We start from the raw sequence: 18550 nt of genomic DNA, 5'->3' as shown, positions 1-18550 counted from the left end.
TCTTTGTCTTGTTACCTGAGCGAGGAACTTCAAATAAATTACTCTTTCAAGTAGGAATCGAACCCACAACCGTAGTGCTTACAATCAAATGCTAAATTTATATGAGTATAAGAAATATAAATATATGTATATCCTAAATATTTTAAGATAAATATATTAATAGAACAAAAACACAATTAATTCAACCATCTTTACCTAATTATCGATAGAAAACGCGAATTGAACTACAGCACTTATACATTAATATTTTTAGTGTAAATGGAAAAAAATTATAAACGTTTTATATCTTTGTTTGTTTTGTTATTTTTCATATATGTTATAGCAGTCCAATTTTCTTTATATAAATTTATATTTAAGTTTGAAATTCAAGTAAAAATACAATTTTAACATTGAGCTGTACATTTGTTTTTAAAAAAATATTCAAAGCACACATGCAATAATCACTTCAAATATCGGATATATTTCTAATATTCTGTTAATAATAACTTTCTAAGAAAATATAAAAGATAATAGCACAGTAGTTATTGTAATTTATTGCAAAAAAATATTTAACTAATACCATTTTAATCGATTCTATTAAGGACATTGGTATTAAAGAATCGATTTCACATCTCTATTGACATTGACAATTTGTTCATTGACTATCTTCCAGTCTCTTTTTCGGCGGGCCGCGTTGCTGCAAGGTGCGTGCAATAATATTATTAAATTTTGCGTTTCATTTAATAAAATATATTTAATTTCTTTGATTAATTGTTGTATATAAAAGGGTGGTAAGTTACAAATTGCTATAAATTCACTCTATCAAGCGATGATAATGGATTCTATCTTTCATCTAATATAACCTAAAATATTTCTAGTTTTCATGTAGGCCTTGAAGTAGATCATAACAGTCTCGCATTGGTTGTTGTGAGTGGACAAAAAGGCGACATTAATGCCACATGCATAGATTCCCAAACGTATTTTATCCAGGGATACTCCCATCGTCCTTAGTATTCCTGGTAATTTACGATTGCAACGGCTAGTGGCGACAAACCCCCCCCTAAAAAAAAAATCTTTAACAATTATATTTAATCTCAATCTTATTTATTAAAATAGACTATTACAACTATTTTCTATCGTTAATTGCCAGATTAATAAGTAACTAAGAGTTATGAGTATGAGTTTTGGCTTATTATCAAATTATACTCCACAGTAGCTCGCCATCATGGTGAACAACAGAGTACCGTCGGTCTTTTCGAAGACTTATGTCACACCGCGTCGTCCCTTCGAGAAGGCGCGTCTAGACCAGGAGTTAAAGATCATCGGTGAATATGGTCTAAGGAACAAACGTGAAGTGTGGAGAGTCAAATACACTCTCGCCAGGATCCGGAAAGCCGCTCGTGAGCTGCTTACCCTGGAGGAAAAAGATCCTAAACGTCTTTTCGAAGGTGTGGACCAATACAGCTTTTGATTTTTTTTAATGGGCCATGGCCCATGTGGGTTTGTTATACACATGTGTTTTAGGTTGTTTTAAATCTTATTCTTCGTGTTTTTATAATATTGGAGACAGAACTAACTTGTAAATCTTTAAATCCTAGTACAAAATCATTATTTATTTCGACAGATCAGAAAAATATATGATGTATTTAAGCTAATAAAGTATTTACGTAAATGATGATAAAAATGGCAACCTCTTGTCAGATAACTTCATGGTGATTTTTACAAAACTGACTAATCTTTCATATAAATGGCAAACATTGAGTAAACAATCTTTACTTAAAATAACTTTTCTTTTAGGTAATGCACTCCTACGTCGTCTCGTCAGGATTGGAGTCTTGGATGAGAAGCAAATGAAGCTTGATTATGTGCTTGGCCTCAAGATTGAAGACTTCTTGGAGCGCCGTCTCCAGACCCAGGTGTTTAAGGCTGGTCTCGCTAAGTCCATCCATCATGCTCGCATCTTGATCAGACAGAGGCATATTCGGTAAGAATAGTAGTATCTTTTAATATTTAAGTTTGTACATATTACTGCCTTGAATAGTGAAATGAAAATTAGAGGGAGTAATGTATAACATTCTAAAATCACTCTGAACCATGAAATAAAATGTTCTTTTTTTTCAATTGAATCGGTAACCTAGTTACTGCATTCAACCAACTTTAAAACTTCAGCTTTCTAATTTTGGTATAGATTGTTATATAACATTCAACTATTTCTGTAACATATATAAATATGCTAATCAAAACAAACTACAGGTAACAAGCTGCTATTGCCGGAATGGCTGGTATTGATATGTTCTAAAAGACCACTTGATTTTCACTTTGTGAAATCAATGTCTAGAAAGTTTTATACCCTTTTTGAGCTGAATGCAGGTAATGTATACTTTTTATTTTTATTAAAAAATATTAACATTTACTATTTACCAAAATTTTAAATAATTATTTCCATATCAATATTAATAAATATAATTCTAATAAATTTATTACCATTTTAAATAAGAAATGTATTCAACATAATTGAGATAAGTTATAAATATTTAAGTTAAGTTTTAAAAAAATGTAAAGGAAACAAAATTAAATGGTAAAAGAAATGAAAAAGCTCAGTGAAAAAGTTCTGATACCTGTTGCTATAAGTATCGTTTAGCTTAAAAAATATATAATTATTTGTAAATATATAAGTATTTGTTTGTTGTTAAAAATATATTATAATTATTGGCACTTTCTCATTTATTAGAAGTATAAAATCCTCATTATAAAGTAAAAATTTAACTAAATTCTTATTTCCAGTGTCCGCAAACAAGTTGTAAACATCCCCTCCTTCATTGTCCGCCTGGACTCCGGCAAGCACATTGACTTCTCCCTGAAGTCACCATTTGGAGGCGGCAGGCCAGGACGTGTCAAGAGGAAGAACCTCCGCAAGGGCCAGGGCGGTGGTGCCACCAATGATGAGGAGGAGGATTAGATATTAAATGCTTAATATCTAGTTGTTGTTTTATTTGTTGGATTTATAAAGACAGCTGTTAGATTAATGGTCACCCATATGTAAAGGGACGGATGGGCTCTGGGCCGTACTGTGCTATACATGTATAAGTAATAAATAAATCAGCTTCACGCTGTATATCTTGCACACTGCACGGTAGGCAGAGGGAACCTAATGTTAAGACACTGTTCACCTCTTTCTGGAGACATTGTGTGTTGAGTGGCAGAACTCAACGCCGTGCTTTGCCTCTACACCAGAGCGAAGAAATGGAAATATAAACGTAAATAAATATTTGACTTCCCCGAGTGGGGATCGAACATAACCGTCGCGATACAGTCGCACCCTTGTGCCACAGCGCCACGATGGCCTTTAAGTAATAATTACGGCTTTATAACTGATAATTAAGACTGGAAGATTAATAAGGAGTATAACGTTTGAGCTGTGTCAAATGTTTTGCATGACAGCAATAAAAGAACCAACTTTCATAATAAAATTTATTTAAATTTCTATAAATATATAGAAATGAATATAAATGTCAATACAATAACTTGTACATTGGCTGTAATTATAGTATCCGACCTAAACAATGTATTCAGCCAATATCGACCAAAACCGAAATTTCGTAATACCTACAGGATGTCAAAAGTTTTTTGTTCAAAAAAAGCTGGTATTTAACAGCGGTCGTACGACTCCCAAAACCGATACTTGCATTGGTCACTATCCTAACTCATACCATGACTTCTTATTTTGAAAGTAAATAATAGTAACATAAATCATTGGAATGTCCATTGTCCTGTAAAACAGTAGTATTAAAAGTAAAATATTTTTATAATAACATCAATTTAAAAAAAAAAAAGATAAATAATGAAGAAAAACATCTGCAACTCTACCAAAAAAAACAAAGTAAATTTAACAATATTGAATAATAACCCTGTCAGGAGTCAGGAAAAATATAGACAATTCACCCAAGAATTACCAATGTAACAAGAACAAGAATTAACAATATACTTTTATGTAGCATTACAATTTTAAGTATTCACTCAGTACTTTTAAAGTAAATACTTATGAATTTGAACTAGCTACTAACTAGGAATAGCTGAAGAGATCATTCGGACTTTAAATTAGCATTTTCTAATTTATCAGACAGTTCCTTTGCAGAGTCCATTGCTTTAACTTGTTCCCAGGTTAAGTCTAAAATCCTTTCCAAAGCTTTTGCTGTTTGGTCTGATGGGTAAATGCTGATGTCTGGAACATGAACAAAGAGTGTCCTTGTGTTGTCAACACTTAGCGATGTATAATATATGTATTCACATAGATATCTGAAAGAAACATATTATATATATATATATATATTATTTCATGAATTATAAAAATTATAGCACCTAATTGAAAAATAACAACCATCCCAAAGTACATTCAAACCTAATAACTCTTACAGAGAAAAAACAATTGTTTACCTTCCAGCATCTCTCGATACCACAGCACTAGTATCTGTTAGGGGATCATTTTCATTAAAGTCCTGACAAATTCTTTCTACATCTAATTTAGTGTGAATCCTTATAGCTCCCTCAGCAGTACATGTATGGTTACCAGGACATTTCTCTAGATAGTCCAGCCTTTGGTAGCCTTTTTTATGTGCTTGAGATTCTAATGTGATTTTATTTGCTTGACTTGATACACCAACATGTATCATTAACTGAAATAAATATGTACTAACTGATTTATAAGAAAATATTATAGATATAATTTATATTATAATATTTTTTAGAAAAACATATAGAAACTAGCATTAAGGTTGACTTTTTTTTAGATATTTTTACAGAGGTGAAATTCAGTTTCCGCGTTGTTTTACCAGACCGGGCAACATAAAAATAAAAAAAATTATAATATACCTACTATACTTAGTCCATAAATAAATTACCTTAGGCGTGTGTGTATCCCAGAGTGCTGGAACAAATTCGTCGACGTTTTCATATGTCACGGGTATTTCCAATGCTACGAATTCTACGTTATGTTTCATTTCTATTTCATCTTTATTCATTAATTTAACAGCTTCCCAACTTGCGTTCACTGGATGATTTATAAAAGGACCAAAACCTGTGACAAGTACTATAGGCTTGAAGAGATAGTCCATGTTACTCATTTTTAATTCAAAAATAATTTAATAATATGTATTTTAAAAATGCATAAAAAATTAAAGATCAACTGTCTTAAAGTCTTAAACACAAAATTTTATGTTATGCCTTATCTCTTATCAGTCAATAGGACAACAGACAGTCAGCTGATTTTATTTTTCATGTTGGTATACATTTTTTTTTTTCGAATATTACAAAAATATTTTGTAGTGGTATTTTACACTAAGTAATAAAAAAATACAAGAGGTATAGGTTAAAATCCCGAAAATTCTTTTGTAATTTTCATACGTTTTCTAAAAAGTATAAATATATATATATCTGTGGTAATAATTATTTATCTATATTCATTTATTTATTATCTGTAACAATAATTGTCACTTGAACCATTCAATATTGTTCATTGAATCATCCATTCACAATTCAAAAGGACAATACCGGAGTAAGACAGAAAATGTCGTATGGAAATATTTCCACGGGTTGAAACGCGTTAGGGAATTTGTAAAATATAATGTATTTGTCATAACATTAACTGATAGTTTAATTTATTATAGTTTGTTTTCAATAAAAACGTCGAGGACGACGTTCGAACGAACGACGTGAATTTGTTACAATTTAATTCGCTTTTAGGTTATGTTAGTAACGAGTTCGTATTTATTGTATAAAACATTTAAACGATGACCGAGGGAGAATTTGAGAACAATAGCCGGGTCGTAGCGATACCATGTCCCTTTGTGAAACGGAAAGTAGAATGTGCTGGGGGTACCTTTCTGAGATATTATAACATAAAATGTCACGGCGAAGATACATTACTACTCACTTCGAATTCAAAAGATAAGGCTGAAGAAGTTATATTTGAGGATGACGTGGAGTACCTGCGGAGCTTGGACCCTAAAGAGTGGAAGAAGCAAGACCACTACGCCGTGCTAGGTATAAAAAAATTACGTTACGAAGCAACAGACGATGACATCAAACGTGCTTACAGACAGAAAGTACTTAAACATCATCCAGACAAACGCAAGGCACTAGGCGAGGAGGTGAGAAGCGATGACGACTATTTCACGTGCATCACAAAGGCTTACGAGACCCTCGGAACTCCTAAAATTAGACGATCATATGATTCTGTTGACCCTGAGTTTGACGACTCCATTCCGACGTCCAGTGAAATAAAAAAAGATGGATTCTTTAAATCATTTGCTAAATACTTCGAAATTAATGCCAGATGGTCCGAAAAGAGGAATGTGCCTCTACTAGGTGATGAGAACAGTCCTCGTGAGTTTGTTGAAAAGTTTTACTCATTCTGGTATGAATTCGATTCCTGGCGCGAGTTTTCGTATTTAGACGAGGAGGAAAAAGAGAAGGGATCTGACCGGGAGGAACGGAGGTGGATAGAGAAACAAAACAAAGCTGCTCGAGCAAAACTAAAAAAGGAGGAAATGGCCAGGATACGCAGCTTGGTTGATCTAGCGTATGCCAATGATCCCAGGATACAGCGGTTCAAGCAAGAGGACAAGGATAAAAAATTAGCTGTTAAGAGAGCAAGACAGGTAATTATGATATAAAATTTATAAACTGTGTAGTTTTTTTTTTCTTAAAATTTTTATAATTATTTCCAACTTAAGTAAAGGGCTTTTTGTGAACTTATGTTCTTTAAAGTTAAATAACTGTATATTATAAGGTGTCTGATAGAGTTCTGTCAATCAACATAGTATGTAATTACAAAATCTTGTATGTGTCAATCACTCTAGATATATGCGAGATAAATTGTAAGGCTGTAATAATAATATAAATCAAAGCAAATAATACTGAAGAATGCTTTAACTAGCAGAGTAAAAAAATTTTACAAATTGATTGTACAGTTCTTTTATTCAATAAAGTTTAGCAAACTTTATTTGACATACAAATATTCTAGAAATGGTCAATTTATTTTGATAAGTTAATGTTAAAAGAATTGTAATTTTTATGATTATTTTATGTGTTCAATCATTGCTTCTTCAAGTTCACATTTTATTTGTCACAAACTGAAAACTGTAAAAATAAAATATTATTAAACCTTATAATTTTCATAAAGTAAAAAAAAAAGCTATGGACCACATGTCTGTCTGTATTGTTCAGTTAAAATATATTTTTCTTTTTTTTTCATTTACTTAATATCCTGCTACTAGCAGGGAAATATTAAAGAATAAAATCAGAATCAACAGGCTTGCACATTTAGGCTTGCTCCTGACCACGACCACTGTCCTCAAAGTAAAAATATAAAAAAACTTAAAACCATTGTTTTACAGTCTGATGCTGTTCCATTGTTTCATGATAGCACCTTTATATTTATTAGTCCTTGATTATTTCCTTTAAAGAATAATCTTGTAATATTTGATCATTGATTTTCCTTTACTAACAAAAACTTTTATATTTCAGGATGCAGTGCAAGCTAAGAAAGCTGAAGAAGAAAAATTAATAAAAGAAGCTCAACTTGCGAAACAGAAGGCAGAAGAAGCGGAACGAGCTAGAATAGAAGCAGCCAGAGCTGAAAGAGAATTGCAAAAAAAGAACTTGCGGAAAGAACGAAAATCCTTTAGAGATCTGTGTAAAGCAAATAATTATTATGTTAATAATGATGATGAAACTGTTTCACACATGGCCGCCGTTGACAAAATATGTGAACTGCTCAAAGCAGTTGAATTACAGGAACTAATTAAGGGTTTAGAAAGTAAAGGCCGAGAAGCTTTTGTGGAAGCTCTAAATGAATCTGAAGAGAAACTCGAAGCTGAAAGACGAGCTCTGTTCGAGAATAAGAAGGTAGAGGAACATAAAGCTAAGAAAGGTGCAGCATTAAAGGCACCTTTGGAGTGGTCGCCGGAAATGATGCAGCTTCTTATAAAGGCAGTTAACTTGTTCCCTGCAGGAACAAATCAGAGATGGGATGTTGTAGCCAATTTCTTGAATCAACACGGCACTTTTACAGACGACAGACGATTCAACGCAAAAGAAGTTTTAAATAAAGCAAAAGATTTACAAAGTTCGGATTTCTCTAAGAGCAGCCTTAAAAAAGCCGCAAATGAAGAAGCGTTTGATCAATTCGAGAAAGATAAGAAGAAAGTGATTAACGTAGTCGATGATAACAGCATATCGAAGAATGATGCCCCAAAGTTAGTCAATGGTACAGCGAAACCCAAAGTTAACGGAGAGATCAAAGAAAAGGAGACGAAAGAAGATAAAACCTGGACTAAAACTGAACAAGAATTGTTAGAGCAAGCGATAAAGACATTCCCAGTGAGTACTCCGGAAAGATGGGACAAGATAGCTGAATGTATACCAAATAGATCTAAGAAGGACTGTATGAAGAGATACAAAGAACTTGTGGAGCTGGTAAAAGCTAAAAAACAAGCGGCTAATATTGCTAAATAATGCAGAAATGAAGATATTCTTTTATCAAAGTGTGAAAGCATTTTAGAAAAAGCGAAATGTATAAAGTAAATTTTGTATTAAAATTGTTTTGCCTACCGTTCCACTTAACTAAATTCACTTGATGTCCAAAATTATTATAAAAATGTGTTATTATGATTAAAAAATGTTTGACTTTGATTTTGAGTTTTCAATATAAAATTTACTTTGTAATAATAAAAGATAAAAAAATATAATATTTTTTGGAATTAAAAAAATGAACCAGAATGTTACATGTATAGTTTTGATTCTAAGTATTTATTATAATAGAATTGTCACATAATTATAAATTGTACATTCTATACTGTTCTTTCATTATTATTTATTTATATTCATACATTATTTAGGGCTTGTACAAAAGAAATCTAGTAAAATATGTTTTAAATTGAATATCCTCCAAATTATCCTAGCTAGCTAATAATATATTAAAAAAGTGAAAATATAATTAGTGGTCTAAAGAGAATTTAGTGTTATGTTAGGTTTTTCCACGAACCATTTAACTTTCTGACATTATAAGTTCAGTAGCGGAACTCAACGCCACGTATTTCTTCTGAGTATGACTAGCGCGAAAAACATTAATTGCTCTGGAATGCCTCTGGAAAATTAATGTTTTTCTCGCGCCCATGGTCGTATCTAGAGGCATTTTAAATTTGTTTTATTTTATTTTGCTTGCCGCATGGCGTGAGTCCTACTCCTACGCCCATGGCTATCTTAAAATTGAAAGTGATAAAAGCACAAATAGTAATCTTGCGATAACAAATAACATAGTACAAAATCTTTATGTATTAACAACGCGCTTTATGTAAATCACCCAAGCAAATAAAATAATTTGTTTTTTTAAGCGACACACATCAGGGTAAAGAAAGAGATAAGAAACATTCATCATTTATTCATTCAGCTCATTTTTTAGATATGTACTAGCGGCCTACTCGCGGCTTCGCCGTATACCACTTATAATTCTTTTATTATGCTGGACTTGCCATAAGATGATCAATATACATTATATAATTTATACACTGCGTAGAATTATTTAAAAAAAGTATATGTATAAATGACATTCTATAAGAAAAACATACTTAAATTACTATGTCCATGGGCACAGTGAAATATATTATATATGAATGGCCCTATAATCTCTGGCAGATAGAATCCGCAATGAAGCGATTCGCCAGTGAACCAAAGTCACTGACATTGCACGAAGAGTCAGCACGCTGAAGTGGAACTGGGCCGGCCACGTCTCCAGACGTACCGACAGTCGATGGAGCCGATATGTGCTAGAGTGGAGAGAGCAGCACGATGGACAGACGATTTAAAGAAGGTGGCTGGCACCGGATGGATGCGAGAAGCCCAAGACCGGGATGGTTGGCGCTTGATGAGGAAGGCCTACGTTCAGCAGTGGACGGCGATAGGCTGATGAAGAATGGCCCTACCACTATAAACCACTGGGTGGTTCGTACCAACCCCAGAATAACCAGAGTATCCTAAATTTTTACTATAAAAACTCATATAAAAAGATTAACTCGAAGCTACGATTACGACTGTGTCTATAAGTCTACAACTACAAGTAATATATTTACGTAAAAAGACTATCCACTTTATAGCATTCGAATTTGAACCCGACACAAACCCGTTATACAGGAGTTACGACTTACGGACAGCTCAGGTTCAAGGGTTTTTGTTATCGTGATCTTCAAGTTTTACCGTTTAATTCTACCTATTGTTATTTTAGGAATTTTTAGTTCGTTTTTAACTTTGTTATCAACGAAAAAACTTGGACGACGAAAAACGAGGCAACCACTCAGTGACGTAGCGAGCTTAACTCGCGCACCGGAGCACAATACTTTTAAGCATAGCGCCCCCCAGGCGAAGACAATATAATTTCATATGTATGTTTAAATAGTGTTGCGGACTATTTAGCGCTTCTTAATGAGCGACACCCGGGGCATGATGACCCCCCTTGCCTCGCCCCTCACTACGCCATTGAGGTATGGGTTTAAAATATTAAACCCTATATACTGTGCCCGTAAAAGGAGCGCTGACGCTTCCATCCTGCTTAATATGCCTACTCCTTTTTCTCTATGGTTTTGCTCCCATGGTCAAATGGATATAACTAAGGGTTGTGCAGGTATTTACACATTCTAAGCGAGTTAAAAATAGCTAGTAATTTCCCCCGGAGAGTATACAAGAAGATGATGCATGCAGAAGATACATTGATATGCATAATACAGAAGAGGATGAGAAGTATAGTCTACGAGGCGAGGTAGCGGAGCGCTAAACTCCGTTCGCTCTAGCTATGACGCTAGTGATAAGGCGAAGTTAAATAAAACGTCTTAAACTCCCAGAGTAGGACTTCAAGACCACTGTACTCTATAAAATGAGAACGGTCCATTGCACCACTAGTGCGAAAATCTACTTAAAATGTATGAATGTAAGTATTAATGCATTTATCACTAAACAGACTACATATGAAGCATAATTTGCATACAATTCTGTTGGCAGTATTAATTATAGTTTATAACCGTTGCTCAGTGACCTACTAATAATAATTTAGATCTAACTAGCTGTAGCCTGACTGCACTTAGAAGAGGAAACGTCAATAATCATTTATATTTACATTTGTAGGTATTCTTTATTATCGTTATCAATCACCCGTTTATTGAAATTTATCATAATATAATTCTGTTGTTTCAAACATACTTACTTAGTCATGCAATGCGGATCCCTGACCAGTGACCACCAACTAGTACCAATGCGCACTATGATTGTCCACACGTAGTCAGCAGAAGATAAGGCACGTTCAATTTCATCATACCACCTAGTGGTGCTCTCTATAAGCCAAATAGAATCAAGTAGAGTTTAAGTTACTCTTAAATTCTTAAACTAGCTGTCTAATAAAGAAGTCGTTTTAATAACCAAACTTGTCTTTTTAAAAAATTGCTAGAACTCCGTCGGTATTTGAGTACTTATCTATAATATGTTATAAACAAAAATATAAAGTATTGGTTCGTTTCTCAATCGGTGGAAAGAAATATTTAATATTTTGAAAATATATGAAAACGAGGCAAAGCGCGGCGTTTAGTTCCGCTACTCAATGCGCAATGTCTCCAGAATTCAGCGGAAAGTAGGGAACGAAAGTTGGTATAGGGAACGGAGTGTCTTAACAATAGGTTCCTAGATTCACTTTGCCTACCTTGCTATATGTAGGATACAGCAGTTATATGAGATATTTTACTACCAATAGCGTACAAACCCACGGCATAGCATTAATAAAATGATTTATCTTAAAACTAATAAGGCATATGAAAATAAAACAATTATCTACAATATTATAATTATTTATTATTAAAATTAATAATTCAAGTTTGGTTCGGTTCCATTAAGGCACGTCTAAGGCCGTACATTGCGTTTAAAGCTAAACATTACTTATAGTAATTACCTATTTCAAGTGATTGAATGTAAAATTAACAAAATTTAGAAAAAAAATAATCACAACTGATTACGAGCTGACAATGCAACGAGTTTCTACGTATTTATAAGAAAATAAAAATAAATATAGATGATAAAATTAAGGCCGCGGTGGCGCAGGTGTGAAAAAAAATAAAAGATAATCATTATTTATAATTACTCTAGCTGTCAACTTATTAATTTTACAATCAACATTGAAAAACTTACAAATAACCATTAAAATAAAGAATAAAAATAAATTCGAGAGAGCGTAACTAAGTTATCTTAAGATAATAAATATGAAATGCAATGAGCACCATAAAATTATAAACTATCAAATTAATGAGCCAAATATGAAAAAAGATTCTTTGAAAGATTTTTTTTTAAACAAAGGTTAACTTTTTTTCAGTCTTAAAATATAAATTTGAGTTAAGTACTAGAAATACGTTTTTTTTTAAATGATATATACCTAAAATAATTCTGTTTTCCCTACTTTCTACATAAAAATTGTAAAAATTTTGATAAATGAGATTACTTTTAGTATTTACTGTTAAATATAAAGATTTTAAAATTAAATTCTGTGCTTCTCTTGTAAATGTATCAAAAATCTTAAACATAAGCTTATATAAAAGAAATTAAAAATGTAACAGAAAAATGGGTGCTTGAGAAAAAATCGAGATAAAAAAAATCACAAAATTGGAATGTTAAATGTAAATTAACAATTAAACTTAAGGGCATCTCCGCCCAACAAAAATAATCATTGGTCACTTCCATGCAGGTACTGCCTACAAAGTAAATAAAGAATAAATAAAATCTTAAAATGAACATAAAAAAGTAAACATAGCTTATTATACAATATTTTTTAACTTATTCATTGAAACTTTAACCTACTTATGTTTTTTTTGGAAGATTCAGAAAAAAATACTGTGTCTAATTAAAACAAACTTTCACTGGCTGTATAAATTAATATCTAAGCCACTGATTTATGCACCCATAAAAATCTATTTTTATATTATTAAATTTGAACTTTAAGACAATCAATAAAGTTTAATTTAAATCAATAAGTGGGCCGCCAATTCAAGTGGGAATTGAACCCACAAATCATAAGAAAAATATAATTACTGAATTTTGCATCCCTTTTTCTTTTTTTGCATATCAGCTTGTTTACTTTTCTTTTTAGCAAGTCCTTCTGCAGTAATGTCAGATATAACAGACAGTCTTTTAGAAGGATCTGGTCGCTCAAAGTCTTGTGATGTTATGGAATTGTCGGGTGGATATGTTGAACTATATAAGTTATTATTTTCACTTAGGCTATGTGACATAGAGGTGTTTGTATTTTCCATCCCTGACAGAACATTGTCTGTTGGATAGTGTGATGCTGGTCTGATACTGACAGGATCTGGAAATCGAGGCTTTTTCCCAGTAGAAGGCGGAGGAGGAGGATGTCTGTGATGAATTGAGGAGTTTAGAGAACCAGAATTACTTGAATGGTGGGATTCAAATGATTTTGAGTGCTTGTGTGATATATTTAAATTTGTGCTCGAAGTTCCTGCTTCACTGTTATAATATTGTTTGGATAACTCTTTGGACAACAATGCATTCGCTTTTGACTGTATATGCTCTTTTTCAAATGGCTCCACATAATTGAGGTCAGAGTCAACTGATTTACAAAGTCTTAAGCCATTCTCTCTTATCATATCTCGAGGGTTGCTGTAAGCATCACATAAAGTGGTTTGTGGGGGGTCCGGTAGGGGTATTTGCAGTTGCATAGCTTGCCTTTGCTGTTTTTTTAAAAGGGCTTTTTGTTTCGCCTTCTCCTTAGCTCTTTGTAACTTCTTGTATTCTCTCTCTTGCAGCAACCGTGCCAGTTCCCCATCCTGGGCTTCCACAGCGCATCTCATGTCTGCCAGCAAAGCATCTTGACCTTGACTTTCGTGGCTCAACTCTCTAGCTAACCTTGCATCTTTTTCTTCTTGTTCCATGCGTTTTCTCAATTCTTCTATTTCAGTTGCAGATAGACCTAACTCTTCTGGATCTATATCAGGAGGTTGAGGCGCGGGTGCTTTTGACGAGCACGGCTGAGGTGTCGGAGGGAGCGCATCTCTACTAGGACGACGTCGTTGACGACGAATGTTAATTTCAGCCATTTCTCGAGCTATTTCAGCATCAATTTCAGCCTGGCGACGTCGTGACAGCTCATGCTGGTGAACTTCAAATTCTATATCCCTTTGTTCGTTTAAAGCCACAGGGAAATCTTCTCGTATCTGTTGGTTCCGATACCTGTTTTCGCACAAATGTGAAGATATTTCCCGATCTTGGAGATGATGCGCCAAAGCCCCATCAGCGCGCACCAGCCACTGCTCCCGCAAATCCGTCACATGCCCAATCTTTGGCATTGTATCACTTGTTTTCAAGCCCGACATCCGTGAACAACAGTGTATGATGAGTTACAATTAGTCACTTATTACGTACTATTTTGAAGAGATTCTTGAGATTATTCAATTCTTAACGAGTAGCTAGACGAGATTATAACGTAATGTTATTGGTGATTAGCACGAACACGAACACTCATGTCGGGACAGTCAGTAAGTAGTCACTAGGTGTTATCAACGGCATACAAATACCTTTCACAATAAGCACGAACTTTCTTCGCGTTACGTGAGAATAAGCGTATATTTGTGTAAAGTTTCACAGCGTCGGAAGCGCGAACAATAGCTTTGATAATCTACATAATTAACTGCTGAGCTTGCACCTTGGGGGCCTCGTCTATCCCTCTCTACCTAGTCTTCACAACAATTTAGAATTCCATTCCAATCATTGACATGTACAAGCATGACAGGTGGATTCCTCTCAGTGATGTACAATGGTCAATGAATAATCATCGGGAGCCTGTGACGTCATTATCGATTACACATCATTATCGATTTATATTATTTTAAACCATCTTTTAAAGTGGAAACAAAAGGCGGCATGGTCGTTGTCACGACAAAGCTCTTAAATAAAGTCCTTGCATACACATTTTTTAAGGTATTATTCTTTAACTAAATAGAATGCTGAAATCCGAGAGAATCATCATCTATTCATTAATTTAAATTTATTTGTTTTATTCTACACTGTTGGGCCGTAGCATTTATTTCTTTATTTGTAATATTATGAAATCAACTATCAAATAAGGAATACATTCCTTTGACAAAATTGTCTCTTATAAAAATTTTATAACACAGTTTAAGAGATAAGAAACCGTATAACCGAAGTCAGCAACTCCAACTTGACAATAAAAGTAATTTGATACAAAAATGTATAACGTTGTTGATGTTGTTTGCAAATAAAAATTGACTACGTTATTTGATTCATTTCTATTCATGTAATTTATCATAATATATGGTATGATATATATAGTATGACTATTTTGTGTAATTAGTCCCTATAATAAATTATATTACGTACGAAGATAATTACTTATCAAAGTTTGTCCGCGACATATTACAAATATCGTCCAAACAAAAACATATTTTACTATTCAGATACATTATTCAGCAGTATCCTCGTTTTTTAGTCTTACTGTGACAAAAAGATACAGTTGAATTTTAATAGATTCGAATGCTTATATCACTTTCCGCACTCTGAAAGCTACGTTTGACTCGTGATCAAATATATTTTGTTAAAATGCTGAAGTTTCGTACAATAAAAAGTGATTTGCCTATAAAACTGTTTCAAAATTGTTCTTTAACCAGTATTAGGTAGGTACTATTGGTTGTAAAAATTGATTTTTCATTTAACAATTATCGTAATATTATATTTATTATCACTCTTCATATGACCTGCAGTTATGACGTAGGGGTCCAAGCGTGCGATCGTAAACGTGACAGGTTGTGGGATTCTCGAGCAAATGAAGTATTTAATATTTTCATTCCATGGCTCTGGTAATGAGGCAAATCGGTTAAGCCGTTTCCGAGATAAGCGTGAACTGACAAATTGATACAAAAAAAATTGAAATGACTGTTTTGGGTTATATTATAATATACATTAATAAATGTCCCCAATAATATTTTTTTCTCTTAAATTTTCAATGTACAGACAGCGCTGAGTTACAACTTACAGTTTTATTATATCTATGGATAAAAATGTATTTTAGTATAATATATTAAAACGTTTTGTTTCTTAAATATATAAATATAATGAATGTGGGATTAAATTACAAAAAAATTGCAGAACACTGGCCGTTAAGAAACCTATTCTGTACGGAGATGAAATATCACCGCCTGTAAGGTTTGTTTTGATGACAGCGTCCATTTTGAAAATCGATTTAGATTTTCATAAAATCGATTTATTTAAACGTGAAAATAGAAGTCAGTTTTATAAAGAGGTATTTTTTTTCAAATTATATTCATAAAATGAAAGAATATTTAAAGAGTAATGATAATACTTTACTTCTGTATATTATTAACTTAAGAAACCTTGACAAAACTATTATAGCTCAACTGGCACGCTCGAAAAGCCATAATTAATGAACTTAACTAAACTAAATGTGGATTTGATTATTAATATAAAGAAAATTGTTAAAAAAATCGTTAAAATTTTAATGAAAAAGAGAAGTTCGTTCAAGTTCACCGATATAGTTGCGTGTTGAGTGGCGGTACTCAACGCCGCGCTTTGCCTCGACGACACCGGAGCGAAGAAATGGAAATATAAATTTAAATAAATATTTCATTAGATCGAACCCACAACCAGTTGCATTTACAGTCACACTTTGTACCGCTGCGCCACGACTGGGCTCGATAGATATTTCAAATTAAAGTAAATAGATAGTTTTAATTAATTATATATTTTCAGATAAATCCACTTCAGAAAGTACCGACGTTGACTATAAAAGATACAAGTATATGTGATAGTCATGCGATTGCTATATACCTTTGCCAGCTTGCTAATGATTGTTGCCTCTATCCAACAGAACCTATTGAGAGAGCAAAAATAAATCAAATTTTATTTTTTAACTCGAGTACCTTGTTTCGTATTGATAGTGAACTAATGGTAAGTTTTCATTTACTCGGGTTAAATCTTTTATGTCTCAATAAGTTTTGGTTTATATTTTTTAGAAACTTGCCTATACTCCAACTTAGTTTGAGAGTATTTTAAAATATAATCCCATTTCCATAGGACTTTTGTTGGAAATTCTTGCTTAACGCTCCCATACATGATACAACCTTCAAGAAATCTGTATGTTGAATTTAAATTTATTTGATTGTGTGTCCTTAGATGTAAAAACTAGTAAAATGCTGCCAATATCATCATATGTAATGTACAATAATTGAAAAAACATTTTATTATAGACAAAATACTTTGCTGGACAATGGTCTACGGAAGATTTAGCAATAAAACAATGGTATTCAGCGTTGGACTTCTTAGAGAATCTTTTATGTGAAAACAATTGGTTGGCTGGGGAAAGGGTAAATGTTACTAAATTTAGGAACCAGTATTCAAATATGTAGTTTTATATTTTTTTACATATTATGTTCTAAAATTTCAGATGTATTTATGCGATGTTTGCGCTGTAACAGTTGTAACTTCAATGATGTCCTTGGTACCATTAACACAAAGGCATTTTAGAGTACAACAATGGATAAAGAGTTTTGAAAGCTTACCATTTTATAATATTAACGAAAAAGGTTTATCTTCTTTGAATATACGTATAAAGAAATAAATTTTCAAATATTATTGATTCGGTAAATAAATAAATAATTCATAAGCAATAAAGATTTTAATAACCCTAATAGGTAACACTTCCATAGTCATATATTTATAATAAATGTATATAAATATTAAAAACTTATTTATAAATACATTGACAAAATAGCTCTATAAGTTTCTAATTAGTTTACCTGTTATGTGTAATGATTTTATCAAAAATATTATACAATAATATTACCGATAACAGAAACCATAGATAATACAATAGTGCATTAATTTATTATAAACAGCACTAGTTCAATGTGATTGTCAAATTTTTTATTGTCTATGGACTCTATTGATTGGTCGACGGGGAGATGTAAAAAATGGCTGCCTTGCCTTCTCCTACTCAGGTAGAATTAACGTAAATTCAATTATTTATATAGTGCAGATTAAAGCGATTCGTGAATTTGAACAGAGTTGACTATATTGTCTAATGTTTAGTGAGGTTTTGTTACTGTAGAAGAAGTTGGAACATTACGATATTCGACGTTGAAGTGTCACGAACTATAAACGGATTACGCTGCTGTTTAAACTTATACTTTTACTCGTTATAATTAGTTATTGTTACAGTCAAATAATTTACTACATGGTGTAGTGTAAATTTGTGGTGCTAATTTAAGTTATAGCCTCTCAGTTATTTAATTATCTTTAAAAATCTTATACTATCCGCGAACACTAAATGTCACGAACACTAGATATGTCACACCCATAAAACAACTGAAAATAATCGTGTATAATAAATATAGTGCATATATAGCGTAAAAAATCTTCTCAATATGTGGATTGAACCGTTGCAGGTGGCAGGGACCCACAGTTCTATATACGAAGCGTATTATCACCAAGTAAG

At 32.7% G+C, this 18550-nt stretch overlaps 6 protein-coding genes across 10 annotated transcripts in view; 4 read left to right on the top strand and 2 right to left on the bottom strand.

Annotated features, from left to right (window-relative positions):
• Positions 1-525: 525 nt before the first annotated feature.
• RpS9 (ribosomal protein S9) lies at positions 526-2959 on the top strand. Its single transcript, XM_085197265.1, has 4 exons — positions 526-683; positions 1193-1427; positions 1777-1963; positions 2764-2959. The coding sequence occupies exons 2-4, from the start codon at positions 1205-1207 to the stop codon at positions 2936-2938; spliced, it is 585 nt and encodes a 194-aa protein (XP_085053391.1). The 5' UTR covers positions 526-683; positions 1193-1204; the 3' UTR covers positions 2939-2959.
• A 477-nt stretch (positions 2960-3436) lies between these two features.
• LOC146532330 (pyroglutamyl-peptidase 1-like) lies at positions 3437-5233 on the bottom strand. 2 transcript variants are annotated; one of them, XM_085197264.1, is made up of 4 exons: positions 4878-5233; positions 4414-4652; positions 4044-4275; positions 3437-3749 (listed from the first exon to the last, which is right to left on the bottom strand). In XM_085197264.1, exons 1-3 carry the CDS (start codon positions 5097-5099, stop codon positions 4062-4064), a joined length of 675 nt encoding a protein of 224 aa, XP_085053390.1. In that variant the 5' UTR covers positions 5100-5233; the 3' UTR covers positions 3437-3749; positions 4044-4061. The 2 variants fall into 2 exon arrangements, with proteins under 2 accessions (XP_085053390.1, XP_085053389.1); XM_085197263.1 differs by having other exon boundaries at positions 3437-4275.
• Positions 5234-5497: 264 nt separating this feature from the next.
• On the top strand, positions 5498-8831 carry LOC146532329 (dnaJ homolog subfamily C member 2). Its single transcript, XM_085197257.1, has 2 exons — positions 5498-6635; positions 7504-8831. The coding sequence occupies exons 1-2, from the start codon at positions 5766-5768 to the stop codon at positions 8491-8493; spliced, it is 1860 nt and encodes a 619-aa protein (XP_085053383.1). The 5' UTR covers positions 5498-5765; the 3' UTR covers positions 8494-8831.
• Positions 8832-10776: 1945 nt separating this feature from the next.
• Positions 10777-17747, top strand: LOC146532327 (glutathione S-transferase E14-like). 4 transcript variants are annotated; one of them, XM_085197261.1, is made up of 5 exons: positions 10777-10957; positions 16186-16339; positions 16807-17004; positions 17304-17420; positions 17501-17744. In XM_085197261.1, exons 2-5 carry the CDS (start codon positions 16253-16255, stop codon positions 17672-17674), a joined length of 576 nt encoding a protein of 191 aa, XP_085053387.1. In that variant the 5' UTR covers positions 10777-10957; positions 16186-16252; the 3' UTR covers positions 17675-17744. The 4 variants fall into 4 exon arrangements, with proteins under 4 accessions (XP_085053387.1, XP_085053388.1, XP_085053386.1 ...); XM_085197262.1 differs by lacking the exons at positions 10777-10957; positions 16186-16339 and adding exons at positions 14674-14812; positions 14927-15000 and having other exon boundaries at positions 17501-17747; XM_085197260.1 differs by lacking the exon at positions 10777-10957 and adding an exon at positions 14861-15000.
• LOC146532328 (uncharacterized) lies at positions 11849-14396 on the bottom strand. The gene has a single exon (XM_085197258.1). The coding sequence runs from the start codon at positions 14394-14396 to the stop codon at positions 13092-13094; it is 1305 nt and encodes a 434-aa protein (XP_085053384.1). The 3' UTR covers positions 11849-13091.
• A 202-nt stretch (positions 17748-17949) lies between the features above and the next one.
• Eps-15 (Epidermal growth factor receptor pathway substrate 15) overlaps positions 17950-18550 on the top strand; it is a 33977-nt gene continuing 33376 nt past the window's right edge. Inside the window, exons 1-2 of the mRNA XM_085197256.1 lie at positions 17950-18053; positions 18501-18545. Of these exons, the coding sequence (XP_085053382.1) occupies positions 18027-18053; positions 18501-18545 (72 nt within the window). The 5' untranslated portion in view covers positions 17950-18026. The remainder of the gene's footprint in view (positions 18054-18500; positions 18546-18550) is intronic.

This window comes from Heliconius melpomene, chromosome 14 (genome assembly GCF_056956725.1).
Source record: "Heliconius melpomene rosina isolate 202511_hmr_F chromosome 14, ASM5695672v1, whole genome shotgun sequence".
Lineage (NCBI taxonomy): Eukaryota > Metazoa > Arthropoda > Insecta > Lepidoptera > Nymphalidae > Heliconius > Heliconius melpomene.
The sequence above is the reverse complement of the archived record's forward strand: the minus strand, read 5'-3'. Positions and strand labels throughout refer to the sequence as shown.

Coding starts and splice junctions, on each gene's coding strand:
- RpS9 (XM_085197265.1), top strand. CDS start 1,205: ATGGTGAACAACAGAGTACCGTCGGTCTTTTCGAAGACTTATGTCACA. Junction 1,428..1,776: donor TCCTAAACGTCTTTTCGAAG/GTGTGGACCAAT, acceptor CTTTTCTTTTAG/GTAATGCACTCCTACGTCGT. Junction 1,964..2,763: donor ATCAGACAGAGGCATATTCG/GTAAGAATAGTA, acceptor TCTTATTTCCAG/TGTCCGCAAACAAGTTGTAA.
- LOC146532328 (XM_085197258.1), bottom strand. CDS start 14,396: ATGTCGGGCTTGAAAACAAGTGATACAATGCCAAAGATTGGGCATGTG.
- LOC146532327 (XM_085197259.1), top strand. CDS start 15,640: ATGCTGAAGTTTCGTACAATAAAAAGTGATTTGCCTATAAAACTGTTT. Junction 16,340..16,806: donor GAAGTCAGTTTTATAAAGAG/GTATTTTTTTTC, acceptor ATATATTTTCAG/ATAAATCCACTTCAGAAAGT. Junction 17,005..17,303: donor GTATTGATAGTGAACTAATG/GTAAGTTTTCAT, acceptor ATTTTATTATAG/ACAAAATACTTTGCTGGACA.
- LOC146532330 (XM_085197263.1), bottom strand. CDS start 5,099: ATGAGTAACATGGACTATCTCTTCAAGCCTATAGTACTTGTCACAGGT. Junction 4,653..4,877: donor GGGATACACACACGCCTAAG/GTAATTTATTTA, acceptor TATTTATTTCAG/TTAATGATACATGTTGGTGT. Junction 4,276..4,413: donor GTATCGAGAGATGCTGGAAG/GTAAACAATTGT, acceptor TGTTTCTTTCAG/ATATCTATGTGAATACATAT.
- LOC146532329 (XM_085197257.1), top strand. CDS start 5,766: ATGACCGAGGGAGAATTTGAGAACAATAGCCGGGTCGTAGCGATACCA. Junction 6,636..7,503: donor CTGTTAAGAGAGCAAGACAG/GTAATTATGATA, acceptor TTTATATTTCAG/GATGCAGTGCAAGCTAAGAA.